Below are 18,352 nucleotides of genomic sequence, written 5' to 3'. Positions count from 1 at the left end.
CTTGCCATAGCTATTACTGTATTCGTGTACTGTAGCGTGAGGCTATTACTTATTTTGCTACTTTGCCCTCCAGGGTACCAACCCCTGTAACGAGGCCTGTGGTCGAGAGACTCTGGTTTCGTGTGATTTACTTTCAACTGCTTCCTATGATTAAATTATTCATTCTGTTCTGTCTTTTGGATGTCTTTGGTTTGTCCGCTTTCTGTCTCTGCCCCAAATTTCTTGGAATGAAAGTTTCTTAATGTAGGAGTTATCCATTATCTTCACTCTCTCCTTTGGTCTATTTTTGTCTTCACTTCCCATCTTCCCCACTCCTATTGTTCGTCTGTGTTCACTTGTGTAGTGTATATTATTGGTTCTTCGTGAGCTTGCATGGTTTCACGAGCTTTGCGCGTGCATGCCACCCAAACATTTGCAGAAATCAGTCACTGATAGGAGAAGAATATCATTTTGTCACGGCACACTCTGTGATTCACAGATAAGTATATATATATAAAAGAGTAATAATAAATAAGGGTTCAGGATCCGAAAGCAAGAGTTCAATGCCGCTGGAGAACAAATATTAATTAAATTTGACCATCATGTCAGAACATATTGATATTCTCAAAGTAAGGGCTCAGCCGCTCATTCAAACACTCTGCATCATCTAATACAAGATTTCATGTAAACATTCAACATATCAAACATAACTATAACAACGTCCGACCCATCGTCAAATCATAATAAATATTTATTATCAGAGTCAGAAAAGTTGGACGAAAGTTTCAAGTAATGTAGTTACTGTCAGACCAGCGTATGACTATCTCAGTTTCTTCAAATTTTACAATTACTGAGAGAGATGGACCTGTGCTAACATAATTAATCAGCAATACTCGTAGTTTACTCAAGTCGGTGCCCAGTCGGTGTAAAAAGTGATAAAGTCACGTGTTCCAAAAACAACAATCGTTGAATCGTCCAAAAGAAATGAAGTCTTTCTAGTTTCTGTATTTCCCGAGGTGGGGGATCGCCAGGTACAAGTGGAGGTATGAGCTCACATTTACTCCAGACCAGTAAACACTCGAATCTCCATTTCCAGGCTCGGGGTTACTCAGGGCACACCCAGGTCACCGGTAGCATTTCTTGAAGTGTCTAATTTACAGAAGTATAGAAAAAGTATACATTTTCCCACAAAAATCAACTTACGGACTCTGATGTTCAGAACAGAAACCATTTTTTTGAGATTACACACCTAAGAGAAAAAGTTAGAAGTGTAAAATGGTTTGTTTGTTTGTTTGTTTGTTTGTTTGTTTGTTTGTTTGTTTGTTTGTTTGTTTGTTTGTTTGTTTGCATCGATTCTATGAAAACCAATCGTGTGACATGAATAAAATCAACTTTTTTTGTGGCTTTAATCAAGAGCAAAATGAACGAAATGAAAGCGAACAGAGATATCTTGTAAATATTTGATTTTCAATTTTCACTTTTCTTGTTCTTTCTTTCAAAATACTTCTTGTTATTATGCCAAAGGCATCCCCTCTCCACATGCCTTAACACCTTTGAATTGGAGAAAATGCTAGACCTGGAGCATCTCTCAAAACCCACAAACTTTTAACATGCTCTTTGTGTGATTAATATCTTGATTACATCTCTGCCGCTGCTTGCCGGGAATTCAAAGTTGTAAGCTGTTTACTTGTTGTTGAATATATTTTCTGCGTGTTGTGTGGGCGGGAACAGCTCTGACAAAAATTTGTTTTGTTGCAAATGAAAGAGCATGCATGTCAGAATGTGAGTGGTTGAGAAAACCACACACACGCGGGCGCGCACACACGCTCGCATACGCACAAACTGAGAAACAATAAATTATGGTAAATGTATATTAACAGGTCTGAGTATACTTAGGTATTGATGTTGTCTCGACACCGACCTCTGTATGGGGGTCACTTGCTGACCGTTGCTGGCAGACAGCCATGGCCCTGTCGCTGGTGTCGTGTGATGACCCTCCAGCACGCGCAGAAATTGTCCTCAGCCATGAAGTGAGGACAGAATCATTCTGTCTCTTGCCGATATTGCTTACGTTGATTGATTTCTTTCCGTTTCCTGCACGGAATTAGTTCTTATACTCAGTCTATCTCTGGCTTGCTCTCATTCTCCGTCTCTGTCAAATGTGCTCTCTCTCTCACACGCATGCTAACCTACATATACATTCTCTCTCTCACACACACACCAAGGGGTCGCTGACCCGTACCCTCTATACCTGTCTATCTGATACTCAAAATAGACAATTTTCTCTATATTTATTTTTCTCTCTCAATCCTTTACTATCTTTGTACGTTGGTTTCATGACTTCTTCTGCTCTGTTATTTTAGTAGTCTTGCAGTTTTCTCATACACTCTTATGAGTAGGGGTTAACCGTTAAACCCTCCTATCTCTCTCTTCTCTGTTCGCTCGCTCTCATCTCTCTGCCTGTTGGCTACTTTTTTCGTTCTTTCTCACCCCCCCCCCCCGACCTTTCATTCCCGGTCTTTTGGCTGCTTTCCTCCCCACCCTCTCTCTCTCCGCCAGTCTGCTAGTGGGTCTTTTTCTTTCCATTTTCCTGCCAACTTGTTTTTAGTTTGAATTTTTTCCTTATTGTGGTTTGTTTACATTTCTGTTTTTATTCTGTTCTTATGCAATATTTTTTTATATACAGAAGAATGTTTCCGTTACATTTTTACAAAACAAACTGACATAGCTGCTCTGGCTTAAAAATACATTATAAAGACAATCTCTAAAACACAGTTATCGTTGCACGAAAAAGTAATTTGGAAGGAAATGAATCTCTTCCCTTCCAGTTCTAGTTTCTTAATTTTTCCCCGTTTGCCTTTCTTTCGTCGCCTTTTGGCATTAAGTAAGTGAAGGCTTTGCTGCTGCCATCCGCTGAAAGAAGGAAGAGACTGTGAGTAGTGGAGCTTCCATTTGTCTCATTTAATCGGGAGATACACCTTCCTGACAGTCGCTACATTTTTTATGGGGTGCGCCTCCAGACACTCCCTCATCCCTCTTCCCTCGAGGCTGTCTTGAGATGCTTGCTGCCTCATGGACTGGTCACTTGGGTGAGAAATGGTCTCTTTTGTTCCAGAAAAAACTACAGAAACCGAGAACATTCGGAACAAATAGCAGGAAGCCGCTTTCTTAGAAAAAATATTTCAACAGCAACACACTAAATACAAAAGCACATATTCTTTTCACAAAGCAAAATGGAGGTGTCCATTATAGAGAGATGTGTGTGCCGTTCGATGGACGAGACAGAAAGTAGGTTTTTTATGTGTCGAGAGGTTAAAATATGTCTCAACTTACATCTCATTTATCCGGCTACCCACCCATTGTTCGGATTTTGCACCAAGTTTTAAAACTTTTCTTTCAGACAAATACTGTTAAGTCTGGGAGGGAATCCAGTCTAGAAGATTCCAGTAAATCCACGTGATGTGTCTTTGTGGGATATTGATGCTTACTGATTGGCTAATCAGCTAAATCATGCACCTAAGGGTGGATAAGAGATTGGCTTCAAATGTCGACATAAATTTGCGATATTTTCATTACCTCTTTTGGAACTGGGTCAGAGACATAAACAGTATTGCGTGGCTTTGAAGCGCGAGAAGTGCGCTGAGGAGGCTGAGACGAATGATGAAGAGAAAACATTGGTTTTATTGCCATAATCAAGCATCTCTCCTGACGAGCCTCTTCACATTGGCTGGATATAACTTCGTTTAATCCCTTGATGAAAAACGACAGACACGCCTCTGCAATTACCCAAACATACCTTCTGGTGGTCTTCCTTATTGAGTTTCTGAGGTTGATTGGCCCCTGACTTACAATTTAGCGAAATGAAATATCAGACCCAGTCGGTGGCATTGACATTACCTCCTGATGGACTCCCCGGTGTGTGGGACTAGGGAGCCGGGAATAATTGGCTTCCTCCACCTGCATCTCGCTCAAGAAGCGAAAACTCAATCGGGATCCACGTTTTACACAGATTCAGTTAGGTAGACAATATAAACATAATTCTGTAAAATTTCAGAGCATGCAATACAACCTTTTATTTATTATCTAATCTCAAAGTTGGCGATGGTACCTGTCATTATCAAGTATTGCAAAATCTCTCTCCAGTAACAATCATGTTACACGCACCCAACATAACCATAACAGATGTCATACAACTTAAACACATAAAATTTATTTCAACTTAAAAAAATCAAGTGTCATGCAGACCAAAGCATCATCAACAGTTCATTCTTAAAAACATGTGAAATTATTTACAATTACCGGTCCACATTGTTGTCCATCTTCAAGTGTGATTTCATTGTCATCGCCAGAAATAATATGAGGCACGTATGATAGCAGCTGTATTAATAATGGCAACTGTATCACTGCTGGCAGGATGAGATGAAGACAAACAAAAACAAAACAAAAACAAATAGAAAGAACAATTAAAGGCTAGCATTACCAGTCTTTTTTTAAGCATAACTTAAAAAACCTTATTTGATTTCTTTGATACATTTCTCTCTAAATATTCTGCAAATGAATCACATCTTCTCCAAAATTTACTTAGTGTGTTCCATCAACAAAGCTGTGGTATCTTGGCTTTTATATGCTGTATACCACACTCTTACTGTCAAAGACCATTTTTGCACACACAAATCCCGGCTCCAGGTGGTATCTACACTTTGTAGACCTGCTCCACGGACATTCTGTAGACTTTCATTGTTAATATGTGTTCTTCTCATCACATTGTAATCAGTAAGATGTGTAAATACTGGTTTGACAGCCTTACAGGCAAAGCACGAGAAGGTGGGATGGTTTCAGAAGGGAACCTCTTGCCATTCCTGGCTGGTTCCATAGTGTCATAGGGTCCACATCCCTGTAGGACTTTTCCGGAGAGTGTTTCTATTCTTATGAGTAGCAAAACTCCACTTACATAATTGTAATCATGCCTCTGTTGGCTAAACCATAAATATGTTCTTTCACTTTCACGTTTTCTCCACGTACACTAAACACCTTTGTTCATCAACTTCTTTCCATCATTGAATACGGCCACAACATTTAAGCTTTTGTTCACCGGAATTCACCTTACACCAGCATCCTTCATTGAAGCATGTAGTGTTCGCTCCCCATTACCTAAATAAGGATGGGTAATTTTTAACACGATAATAAAAAATGTTAATATCCAGAATTACCATTCAAACAACACATGTCAAACAGCATGCATGATTTCTTTTAGTCTCGTAAAGACCATTCTTCACCGGACAAGTATGAGTGTATCACAATGTGGAGTAGAACTTTAAAACTGTTCTTAACCGGGTAACATGAAGTGTCCTGAAGTTTGACTACACTGACAAATGTGCGAATATGTTAGCAAACAGGTGCGGACCTAACTCAGCATGTTGACATCAAAAATATGTCATTTCCCCTACAAAAAATAATGCAAGTTAAAAGTAATATTTTGAGCTAAGAGAAATAGTAATTAGAAATTATTAAATAATAGTTAAGTCCAAGCATCAGGAAACATTCAAATTGTAATGTCGATTAAACAAGTAATGATGAGAGAGCAGTTAGAAGTACAATGAGAGGGAAAACAAACACCAAACAAAAAGGAGCAAATCTTTCAGTTTTCACATTTTCAAATGGCAAACGCCATGGAAATACCCTAGTGACATCGGGTAAAAATACCAACAAGTCTTTAATTAAACCAAAAAGTCTTCAAACAAGAGGACATATTCACAATGGGTTAAAAAAGTGTTGTCGACTCCACTTAAATATAAAACAAACGCAGGGTTAGTGACAACAAAAGAAGTCAGATGTCATCAAGCCAAAAAAAAAAACAAAATACCAAAAAAAAAAAAACAAAACCAAAAAAAATAAAAAAACAAAACAAACAAAAACCAAAAATAAATAAACAAACAAACCAAAATGAGCCGCGAGAACTAACTGTTATTAAAGCCACCAGTCTAGTTGCACTAACCGGGGGAATAACAATTACTTAACAACTTTGTTTGTGTCTGTGTTAGGGGCTTTTCTTTCAGACTCGATTAAATGATCGTATGTCGTCCACGGAATTGTATCCGAGTAGAATTACTTGTAGAATTACTTGCAGACATCTGTATACCACGCTCGCATTACCCACATACCCTATCCACCCCATCCACACTTACAGACACATGCGTGTAGGACAGATCGTATGCAGCTACCAGCACATGAAGACTAACGCACAAACACATTTAGGGTGGCATATATCTTAATTTATATATTAACAGAAAATTTATATAAAAACATCGATGCAACCATTTATTTATGTTCAAACTCTCTTGAGCTCAGACACCAACACACACGGTCCCACACCCACCCACACGCAGAGCCAGAACAGCAGCATCCTTAAGGCTGTGAACTTACAAAATAATGTCATAAAAAGTCCTCATAGTTTCGTCCCTTAATGTCAAAGTCTTTCTTCACACCTGTGAGGGGACAAGTACAAACAAATAAATAGCTGAAGACCCTCCTCCACAAACACGTTTCGGAGGGAAGAAGAAAGAGAAAAGGTCAGACGACGATTAGTTGGAGTTGGATTGCGTGGGTTTGTTTATTACACTTTGATGTAGCGGCGACAGTGAAAAGGTCAGAGTATAGATTGTGGAGGTCAAGGTGACTAGTATTCATCATTTGTGCTGTGTGTTGTTGACTCTTTACCTGACAGTTCTCATCTTTGTTGTGTTCTGACCAGACGTGAAGTCTTGGTCAGACCTTTCAGAACAGTTTACTCACTTAAAACCCACTGAGTTGAGTTTTGTGAATTTTGAGTTTGCATTCAGATTGTTGTTAGCTTTGGTTTTAAGCAGTGGGAAGTAAATCAAACATATTTTGACGCATATATAACAAACAGGGTAACATAACAAATTTGCAGAATGTTTAGATATTGAGGACATTTTTTCTACCGGTGTTCTTATGTTGTGTTTTGGTTTTGTTTTCCAATATAGGTGTGCCAGTTCTAGCTCACTGGAACCTCGAAAAAGACAGTAACCGGGAGAAGGACTGTTCCTTTTCTGATTGGAGCTCCGGAACTGACGAGTTTTAGGAGGCAACCCAACACGTGGGCAAGAAACTGTAACTGCCAGAGATTTTTTGCTATGGGGAAATTATAATTTATTGTTTATAAATTTACTTGCAATATACTTTAATTAATTATTTTATTTTGCCAAAAAGCTTTTAACATTATTTATATTTATTTCTTAGTTCTGATCTTGGTGTTTTCTCTCTTTAGAAAGCCGCGGTAGAGTATCCGTGCCAGAAAGCAAGAGATGATAGACGGCAATCTGATATCGATGGTACAGCTAATCGCTTAGCACATCTACCGACAGGTAAAGACAAAACTGAAAAAAACTGTGACAAAACTGCAGAAGGCTAAAGGCACTCAAAGACCGGTTTCCACAAGGAGGAAAGAGCTTTCAATAAATCATCCCGGTAGGGGGCAGCACCTACACTTGCGTTCATTACTACCACCGTATCCTTAACTGAGCACGATCGTAATGTCTTTAAGTGTCAATCTGCTTGGCTCGTGAAATGATATTATAAGTCGACTTAATGCCAACCCTGTTAAAATAATCTGTCCACATTGCATTTTCCTTCCTGTCACTTTTTATTGACCTAATTCTCGGTCTAACTTTTCCAGTTCGTTCTCTCCGATTTGTCCAAATAGTCAAAAGAAGATAATTACATGTTAAGACGACAAATATTGGTATTAAGAAGAAGACAGAGGAGGGGAAGAAGAAATGTCGACACTATAGCTTTCCTATACAACCCCGAGGCAAAGGACATGCAATGCCCAACCTGATTCTTGACGATGATTACCCAGGAGAGACGGAAGAACACAAAATTGGATGCAAAGAGGTGGAGTTCATGTCCTTTCTTTCAACAGACGCTCGTAACTGAGTATCGATAGGAATTTTTATATACTTGTTTGATAGGACAACAGGAATGAATATTGTGAGGAAGCGACGATGACACGATGCCTGATGAGAAGCAAGACCTGGCACACATGACCAAACTCCAGCTGTCGTGGTTAAGAAAGATGCATCCATCTGTCCGTTATACATTCCTTGTTATTAGCTAAGAAAATAAACCAGTCACAATTTGAAGAAAAGGTTGTATAGTTAAAACAAAAAACCAACAGAAAAAAACAGAATGCTGTGTGGCAGTTCGCTACCAGCAGACGTGCGACCATCAGACCAGACAGCAGGTGTGCATGTTAACAGGCAATTCAACGTGTGGCAGGTGTGCAGGTTAACAAGCCATTCAGCAGATCGTGTGGCAGCTGTGCATCAGTTCGCTACCAGCAGACCGTGCGACCATCAGACCACAAGCAGGTGTGTATGTTAACAGGCCATTCAGCAGATCGTGCAACAATAAAACAGCCACCAGGTCTCTAACAACAGGCTGTGCAGCAGCGGGGGATCACTAGCAACTAGCTGAAGTTCCGGGCCGGAGATCGTTCTGAGGTCGAGGATGCATGGAAGCTGCGGCGCGGTGACGTACTCCACAGCAGACGTAGCAGCGTGACGTGCAGCTTGCGCCGGACCTTGGGGTGGATGATGCAATACAGCACAGGGTTGGACACAGTCGACGTCTTGGCCACCAGGCTAGACACCACCGAGGCTGTGACGGTGACTTGAGATCGGTCGCCGAACAGCCCGATCATGCACACCACCAGGTAGGGGAACCAGGCCACCACGAACGCCAGCACCAGCGTCAGGATCGTGCACGCTGTTCGTGTCTCCGATCTGATCCGCAGCCGCTGGTTCTGTCCCTGCAAGAACTCGCGCCCATGGCGCCTCTGACCCACCGTGTGATCTCGCCCCTGATGTCCTTGGCCTTTCAGGCTTCCATGCGCATGCGCGGGCGATTTCGTATTCGTCCGTCCGGCGTAGACGTGGACGTTCTGTTCCTTCAGGCGCCGCTTGGCGTCCAGCACCGCTCTCCAGATGTGGAGATAAGAAAAAGTGATGACGCCGAGCGGGATGACGAAGTTGCCCATCATCATGGCCATCACGAAGGAGATGTTGTTGGCCGTGCGGGTCAGGAAGTCGAAGGTGCAGGTCGTGCCAACGCCATCCAGAACGTAGCGACCCCAGCCCAGCATGGGGGCCACGGCCCACAGCGCCGACCACCCCCAGATGAACAAGACTATCAGCAGCGTCGTCGGTCGTGACGTTCGTTGGTGGTGCTGGCACAGGCGGTTGACGATAGCGCGGTAGCGGTCTGCGGAGATGACAGCCAGGGTGTTGATGGTGACGAGGCCCGCCATGGCGGTGATCAGGCTGTACACCTGGCACACTGCAAGATGAGGAAGGACAGACTGTAACAGTTTCCGGAAATGACTTATATACCGCTAAATTTTCTTTGGATCAGGACGAGACATCAAACACAAACGGGACAAGCTGTAAACAATGACAACTCACCGTTCATTCCAAATGGCCAAAAGTTGAAGAAAGATGCGACCGCAAACAGAGGAAAATCCACTACGCACATGACCAGGTCCCCGGCAGCCAGGTTAACGACTAGCAAGTTGCTAGTGGTCCTCAAGCTTCGATATCTGTGAACAAAATAGATAAAACTTTTGAGTGCATCCATACAAGGTGGATTTCGTTTCGTAAACAAGATAATACCTACCAAAACTTCGTTTCGTAAACAGGAGAATACCCACGAAAGTCAGATCTTCTCAAAGTGCAACTTCCTTTGATGTTGTTTACCGAGGCAAGATTTATTATTTTCGTACAAAATATTATTGGCTTGACTGGATTTACACAGCAGACAACCCAATTCTTTGGCCTCAGTTGAAACCATACATCTTGTGCCGGAGAAGAATCGATGTCTTTGTTTATTTGACCAGAATGGATGTTTCGTGACAAAAGTTTAATGGATGGTTTCCACGCGACATCTGTCTCCAGATTTCTATACAGCTTCTTCTATTGCGATGTATTGGCGAAAATTCAAGACGATGAACTTAAGTATACATTACTAAACAAAATATAAATGCACGACTGTGGGTGGCATCGGATAATTCAAGTGGACTTATTGATAATTAGGAATGTCGTGGTAATAGGATTCGTTTCACCAGAATCGTCCTGTTCTTTTATTACAGTCAAAAAATGTGTGAACCTTATAAGATTCAGCGAGCTTTCTTTGTCTAGAATATTCTTTGTTTAATGGATGTGAACTAGAGGTCTCCTTCTTGAGTTCACGCTGCTAATCGTCTGAGTGCACTTTGTAATTCCCTTAATTTGCTGTTTTGCAGGCTCACTTCCTCCCAAACCTGAAAACTTTGGCAGTCTGGAGTCGGAGGATCAGCGGTGTGTGTAGCAGGCTGGAGTCCATATCGCTCTTGTAATTAACCAGAAAAAAATTGCTTCTCCAGCAAGATCGGCATCGCACCGTGAGACACCGACTGAGCGAGAAGCTATCAATCTTCTTGTTCTTACAGTTTAGCGTGAATGTAGGATATTCTGTTTTCTGTTTCTTATGTTTTAGTTCTCTTAATAATTCTGATTTTTTTTTTTTGGCTTAGTATGTCAAGACATTATATTTTAATCATTTAAAATTGAATATCATCCATTATTTTAGCTTTAAATCGTTCCCTAACCGTCTTTATGTCGTTTTGATGGAGAAGGAGGTTAATGGTGGGGTAAAAGGCTTCATTTTTCTCTGTCAGGTCTTTTTGTGAGGGCAGAGAAAATTTCTTCTTCCTTTCACTGTCTTATCTTCCCCAGCTGACACGTTCCTGATAGCGGGGTCGACAGGAGGAGATTCACTACTCAAACTCAACAGTATGAGTATTTTCACATGAATGATGAGTGTTAACTCAGCTGGATTCCAACATCGTGGGTGTAAAAGTGAAAATACACAAGCACGAGCTACGAGCAAAGCAGATTTTTACAGTGTAAACTCGAACTTCTTTTCCAGTTGGAAAGAAATCAGGGTAAAGGATGCGCTTGGCATAGTCAGGCATTGATTCTGAAATAACAGCTGGTTGAGAGAAACCCAGAAATGTGAAGATTAACACTGATGTCAAATATACATTGATAAATATCTATTAAGCTGTCACACAATTACTATTCTTTTATTATAAGAACGAATCGTTGGAGAAACGGAGAAATGTGCAGAATGATGTTTTGCCTCTTGCCTTTAAATTTAACTGTTATGTGCTTGACAGATCCCTAAAATATACATGTATACAGAGAGTGCAATAAATAGCAAATAATAATTTTTGTTACAATTCTACCTCCCCCCAACACACACAAGAAAGAGGGAAACCAAACAACATTTTCTTACCGTACAGGACTCTTTCACACATTGAGAGACTGTCACCCTTCTCTTTCATCAGTTTGTCTTGTTTACTCTAGTCAATAGTTAACATAACTACTTCTACAAGAGCAGGCGGCTGTGAAGGTGACTAAGAACTTCTCTTTGATTTTAATGCCTTTTTCTCCATGTTAATGAAGCTGAAATAGTGAAGCTTGTAGAAGACTACAATGAAACTACAATATAAGCCAAATCACACACATACTCTTGCCCTACTCGCTCCCCAACGTTTCTGGTTTGCAGAAGGCACTAAGAAAACTGCTCAGCTCTGATTGGATGTTGCCGTAGGACACCGATTTAAAACGAAAGATCCCCATTATATCTCATCGCTGAGTTCATTTACAGTTGTTTCCCCACCATCATGGTTTACTTTAGCCAGGCCCTTTGGTGCTTTCCTCTCGTATTTAACGATGGTCTCCACTTTTTCTTAGAATTGTTAGGGTGGTCCCCAGTTGACCATTGACCATCAACAGCCTGTTTACTCCTCGCGACCCTTTGTTTGGCTGACCTCAGTGGCAAAATCCCCTCGGATGTAGTCTGAACTCATCGTGGTTTACATCTGCAGCCTCGTCACGCAGCCTCGTCACGATGCTCTCCATCCAGCGATAGCTCCGCCCGACTGCGTCCTAACCTGATCCGAACCTGCAGACCTCGGTAATACGAGCAGATTGATGTTTTAAGAAACTTTTTTTGTTTGCACAAAGTCTGGTCCTAGACATAAATGCGATTTCTTGGAGCCCATCTACTAAATGTGTGAGATTTCCATGTCCCACGTGCACCACCAACACTTGACAGTAATATTATGACAATATTCAAGTTTCCTTAATATTACAGTAGCATTACTGTGCCATTACATGATGGCTGTTGGCGCAGTAATGACCCATGTATTTTAGAATATCCCATTGTATGAAAAATTAATTTATATACTGCAACGATAACAGCAAGAGTAACAATGCCGAGAGTTTTAACCAGTCAATGAAATCATTGACCGAAAAAAAAGTTAAAAAGTTATTCTCCTTTAAATGTGAAAATATAATTAAATAAGCCATTCTCTCTTGAATATAACAGCGTTTTGCGATTCATTATTTGAAATTCGAACTTATTTTTGTTGTAATCTGGATTTGGTCTATTCATGCTTGTGTCGGGAGGCTGTCATCAATGTTTTAATGGTGAAAGTGGATTGAGCGCCATTGGTGTTAATGTGTTTCAGGGAATGGTACGCATTGTCTTCTAATCCTATTTCCTTTCTGATGTTTTTTTCCTCTTTATTTTGTTTCCTCGCATCAGCTTGCGTGATGATTCGACACTCTGTTCTTTGTCTGGTAATTTAATCCTGTTTACAGCTTCCCATCAGTGGCTGACAATAGGCATATCCCCTGTTGTTGATTTGTATGAGTGTTGTGAAATCCCGCCCTGTTGGACACGACAAGATCGTGTGTTCGCAATTGCTTCACTTTTATTTAAAAAACGAAATTCGCGAAAGCTTTGGTGAGCCGAGTACATTTGTTATTTTTGTAATCTGTATAATAATACCCGCGAATGTATTTTTACAAAAAGTGTTGAAGATTCAGGATCTCTCGCCAGCCTGTCCTCGTTACAGGCAAAGCTGTTGTAATGCCATTATTTAAAAACTCGTGACCTTAATGGAAGATTTCACTAGACATTTCCAGAAACTCTGGCAAAGAAGTGACACTGCTGAACAAGCATTAACGGAAGAAAAAAAATTCCGTCTAAGAAGACAAAAAAAAAAAAAAAAAAAAATCACGAGAACAGACTCGTCAAGATGATTAACTTTTTGCAAGAAAAGAGAACTCGCAGAAATCAATGACGTAAGCAGACAACAGATGTACATAACGGATCTGAATATGAGATACAAAAAACGAAGATCTCTTGAATTAAGGACTTGCATCAAGTTACAAGCATCAAGTTTCATATATTAATATCCTAATTTAAATTATCCTCGAGTTTTGATGAATTTTGTACGAAAGGACACTCGTGCAATCTACCTTTTTAGGATATGTGTGTGTGTGTCTGTGCGCGTGCGCGCGTGCGGATTTGTGTTTATGTTTGTAATTGTATGTTCGTAGAAGGGAGACAGCCTAGAAAGGAGTAGAATACACTTTTATCCAGTTTTACTGTTAATAAACTTTGATTTTAACAAAATTTGAAGCGCGTTGTGTAGTTGCTCTTATTTTATTAGCACTGAGCAACTTCCTGTTCAATAAAATCCATTTAAATGCTAGAAAAGTTTTGCGCCCTGCTGCCCTGGGTTGTAGCTTAGGGCTAGGAAACCTGTATAATCCAACAAAGGTCAGGTAAAGTCTTGAAGGGTTTCCTATTATCATCTGGGGACAACCTTAGAATTCCAGAAATCACCGCTAATTCCAAAACACTAGGTTTGTTTGATCTTACAATGATTGAGCACATGGAAGATGATCGAAGTTTACAGATTTCCCCTCTGGAATCAAAGCTTCCTCGGTGAGTATTAAGGTTGACCATCCTAAGGGTAGGCAGGTCTACAAGAACCTCCTGGAAAGGTAAGAAGCGAACCGTTTAGTGGTGAGGCTTGAAGAAACCAGAACCCTTGTCGCACTTTGACTACCCTGATCCATCAAGTTCTCTGTCGGGTGGGCAGTCTTCCATTTGATGGTGCAAGCGAAATGTCAAGTCCAGCACCACTAGAAGCGGAGGCTATTAGTCAAAGCAAGCGGAAAACATCAATCTTTGTCCAGCCTCGCTTTCACTGCAATGGTCATCAGTCGCAGACGACACCCAGTAGGCTCATTATTCTACACCAGCAACAGAACTATGGACGGCGTTTGAGCCTGATTTTTTTTCTTTATCCTTTTTATAATTATCTTTGTCCTCTTTTGCCAACATGATATTTAGGTGCCCACGTTGCTGAGGTTTTAAAAGCTTCTAAATTTCGTTGTGACCTTTATCGGACATTTCTGTCAAAAAAACTTAATGCTTTGGTTCAATGGATCTTTAAAAACACCGACCAAGTTGATTAAATTTTCATTTAAATACATCAGAGGTTAAAAAGCGAGAGAAAAGTTCTTTAAAGAAGCGAAAAATGCAAATAAACTAACCGAAGAGCATAGTATTTATATCAGCAAAACAGCTTTCATCAAAAACGAGACAGATGAAGTGCGAGAAAAAGAAATATAGTCAGACAAAAATAAAAAAAGAAGAGAGAAGAGGGATACTTAACTCAGAAGCAAGCACTAAAAAAATTGTGTGATCAGATGACCAGAGTCATCATCAAAATTACACTTCACTGTGTACACGCACTTTTACAGATGACAAAAGTAACATATGAAAAGAATGTGGCAGATGAATTGACATTTCCCCCAACCATAGAACTGGAGATAGTGGAGCTGAAGTAAAAACTGATAGTAATGAAACATAAGTCAGAACACAAAGAAATCAGAACATCTGTGTATATATATATATCTGGGTCCTGTACTCACCCCAGACAGGTAGACACGACCAAAATGTTGCTGACGGTGGCGGTGACCGTAAAACCCACCAGAAAGACTCCGATGGCCGTGTGCTGCAACTGCGAAACACCTTGCACACCCCACCAGTGAGGATGACTCAAACTGTTGTTAAGTTTGTTGGCGTCTGACATCACGGAACTGGCCGTCTGTACCCGCACCTCCATACCCACCGCGCTCTCACCTTGCGCCATCTTCAGTCCCTCCATCGGGTGCGCGAGAGGTGGGTGAGGGGAGGGGAGGGGATGGGGGAGGACTCTCTAGGAAGTTACTATCTACACCTGTCTGCAGGAAGCCTCTGCAGCAGTTTTGCAACAGCGTTTCCGACTTCATTCAAACGGAAAGATGGAGATATGCAATCAGAACGAAGACCGATCGTCTGCTGTAGGCATCCATTGGTTGTCGGAGGTTTGACTAACTGCTGGACGCGATGCGGACCGTAGCGGTTCGCGCGGCAAGTGACACGCCAGCAAGCGGCAGAGTGAGGAGGAAGCAGACTCGGCATCGCCCGCCAGATCGACTGAGATCATCGAACCCCTTTGGCTTACCCCGGATGTATCCAGAGATTTACGTCTGTCTGTGGGTTTAGTGAATTCTATGGGGCGCCCGATGGCTCTGCTGGTCACATCCCTGACAACGGCACGATGCCGGGCGACGAGGTTGTCTCGAACGAACGAGCAAGACATGCTTTCTCCATCAGCCTTTTCTATTCCTCAAGGGAGGATCACATTTACTATATTCTGACATCGACCTTCTATAATATTTGGGAAATATGTACATGCACAATCCATTTGCATAGCGCACTATTTTTTAAAGTCCCATTAAAGTATATTTTGTGTGTAAATATCGTCTGTATTTTGAATATTTTCATATTGTCACGGTATTCTGTGTGCTGCAGTCTCAGAAACAGTACACGTTGAGATGATGGGAAGCAATTTTTTATATTGATTGTGTAATATTTTGTTTCACATCATGTGAGCGAATGGTAGCCTGCACTTTATGTAGTATATATACACTCTGATCTGTTTTCGACGGGGGCTAAGAACCCTGACTATGTTACCGTTGTTCGCCATCTTGTTTTACATGGGAAGCAGAAACAAAACAAGACAATAAAAGCTAAACAAGGCCTGGCTCTGGCCCGTTTAACGCCTGAAAGAACCCGACACGGTCTGCCTGCTTCTCTCTTCCTCTCCCTTGATCATACCCGGCATAAAGAACATCTGTCGGCTGCTATTCTCATCAATTGTCCTCTGTGGCAATGAATCTGTGCACCACGAAATACATTTTATACATCGATCATTTGTGAAACACATCACGGCGAAATTTATGGCAGTAGGCAAAACCATCAAACTGCTGATTTCTACGCTACCTGTGCAAGGATTCGTTCCTACAACCAGAATAATTATTGTGCGAAAAGCTTTGTAAACATTATTAACGTACATCTTGCAACAGTTCTTCCACAGTTTTTCCGCCAACTGTTATCTCAGAATCAATTCCATCCGCACCTTTCTTGTTATTTTTCTAACATCCTGGAAAATGTAGACTGTTTTATTATTATTTTTTTCTTTTTTTTCTCTTTTTTTCTTTCTTTCTTTTTTTTTGTTTTGTTTTGTTTTTGTTTTTGTTTTTTTTTTGCCTGTTCGTGGTGAGGCTTGCATGTTTTCGTTCACTTTCCTACCCACGCGGTATTTTGGGATCCAGTTGATTGAACACGGGTCATTTGTCTGACATCCTTACTCGAAATGTCGACCGCATGTTGCTGTCACCATGAATGTCTCTCCTCGAATCGCTTGCAACCACAGTTTTCTTTAGAGCTTGAAGCTTTTATTTACTCATCGAGGAAACAGATGATACTAACTTTAAATCAAGCTTGTCTTGATTTTAAAAAGGTTGTTCTTGCGACAATTGATCACACAACAGGGTGTTTTTCCCATACATCTCTTCGCATTCGTAGGTCTTGGGAAAGGTAACTCTCAGCCGCGCCCCTAGCTTCCGCTTTGAACACTGTTACTTGTTTACTGCGCATGCGCTGAATGTTTGACAAATCACCTTATTGCATTGTTTTTTTCATCAAGTGAGTGAGCACTGCTTTTTTTTCTGACAAACCCGATGTCTTCTGTAATGGTAAACAGAAGAAGATGTCTAAGTGCTGAAAGGGAAAACAAGACATTTCATTAAAAAAAAAGCCCTATCCTTGAATGAAGATCGAAGTCAGAGAGAATAATAAAATAGAATAAAAGAGAAAAACATGAAGTTGATTTAGCTGAAATAGAAGAGTTGGAAAAACAACGCAAGGAAAATAATAACAAGCAGAATGTTACAATTGTTTCTTACATTTGATTAGAATCTGCACTGACCTTGTCTCAAGCAGATGTGCATGTGTTCACTATTCTTCACCAAAAATCTGTTACCTTTTGGATTTCCGTTTCCCACAAAAAAGTCGAGAATCACAGAAACACTTGCACTTGCTGATGGACAATCACAAGAAAAGTAAATAAATAAAATCAATTTACTGAAAACCTCAATATTAAGGAGTAAAAGGCGATCAAGGTTTCCTTGAACATTTACAAGACAAACAGATAAAATACGGTGCCCTTAAACTACCTTTTTATCAATATTAAATAAATATTGATTTAAAATGCATATTGCAAACGCAAACAAAGACAATACAAATACAATATCCGAAGTTGCCCGTTATGCGAAACTTCGGCTGTCTACTTTCCGACAGGGGATATAATTAGAAATGTAATTTAATCTGAATAATGAGTGACGAAGGCTGATGGGTAATCCGTTCCAAGTTGATGGGACCAGGTAGGAGAAATATCTTTGTCCATAGTCTTTGTCTTAGTGGGACTCGCAGAAGCTTGGTGTCAGAAAACGAGAGAAGAAGTCGTGCGGGCGAGTAGAGGGGAGTGAGTTCGGAGAAGTACCGAGGATCGGTGCCAGAAACGGCAAAGTAAGTCAAAGTGGAAAGTTTGTAGACCACACGGTCCACGACTGGCAGGCAATGAAGAGAGCGAATGATGGCTGATAGATGTTCACATCTAGATCGTCTGCAGATGAGGCGAGCAGCGTTATTCTGGATCCTTTGAAGTCTATCGACACGATACTTGGGAATTCCAGATGAAAGATAATTATGTATACACAATATATACAACATACATCCTCGAGGTCACAAAAGGCACGGATTAAAGTTTTAGTTCCATTGGTGATGATATAATGACGAATGGGACTGATCCTACAAAGTTCACGAAAAGCATTTCTGAAGACATGAGAAATTGGATGAAGAGTCAAACTCAGACCACATGACACCAAAGCTGCTAACAGAGGAAGAGAAAGGAATAGTGAGTTGTTTATAGACAGAAACTGAGGGATAGAAGGATGACAGAAATTTTCTTTGGACAAGAAAGTAGCAGTTCACTCCTGTCGTCAATCAGTTGTAGCCTGTTCTGAAGCATTTAGGACTTTACATCATCTATGCATGCTTGTGT

The 18,352-nt window shown here is 40.8% G+C and overlaps 1 protein-coding gene across 1 annotated transcript; it reads right to left on the bottom strand.

The window, feature by feature from the left end:
* Positions 1-7,060: 7,060 nt before the first annotated feature.
* LOC112567380 (rhodopsin, GQ-coupled-like) lies at positions 7,061-15,023 on the bottom strand. The gene is made up of 3 exons (XM_025244094.1): positions 14,835-15,023; positions 9,462-9,595; positions 7,061-9,336 (listed from the first exon to the last, which is right to left on the bottom strand). Exons 1-3 carry the CDS (start codon positions 14,993-14,995, stop codon positions 8,468-8,470), a joined length of 1,164 nt encoding a protein of 387 aa, XP_025099879.1. The 5' UTR covers positions 14,996-15,023; the 3' UTR covers positions 7,061-8,467.
* Between the last annotated feature and the right edge of the window lie 3,329 nt (positions 15,024-18,352).

This window comes from Pomacea canaliculata, linkage group LG1 (assembly GCF_003073045.1).
Source record: "Pomacea canaliculata isolate SZHN2017 linkage group LG1, ASM307304v1, whole genome shotgun sequence".
NCBI classification, from domain to species: Eukaryota; Metazoa; Mollusca; class Gastropoda; order Architaenioglossa; family Ampullariidae; genus Pomacea; species Pomacea canaliculata.
Note: the sequence above shows the minus strand (reverse complement) of the source record. Positions and strands in the feature narration are given on the sequence as shown.

Bases quoted from the DNA above. Each gene is read 5' to 3' on its own strand.
- LOC112567380 (XM_025244094.1), bottom strand. From the start codon at position 14,995: ATGTCAGACGCCAACAAACTTAACAACAGTTTGAGTCATCCTCACTGG. The intron at 9,596-14,834 runs GTGAGTACAGGA...TTTTGTTCACAG, and splicing joins GTCGTGTCTACCTGTCTGGG to ATATCGAAGCTTGAGGACCA. The intron at 9,337-9,461 runs GTGAGTTGTCAT...CTCATCTTGCAG, and splicing joins TTGGCCATTTGGAATGAACG to TGTGCCAGGTGTACAGCCTG.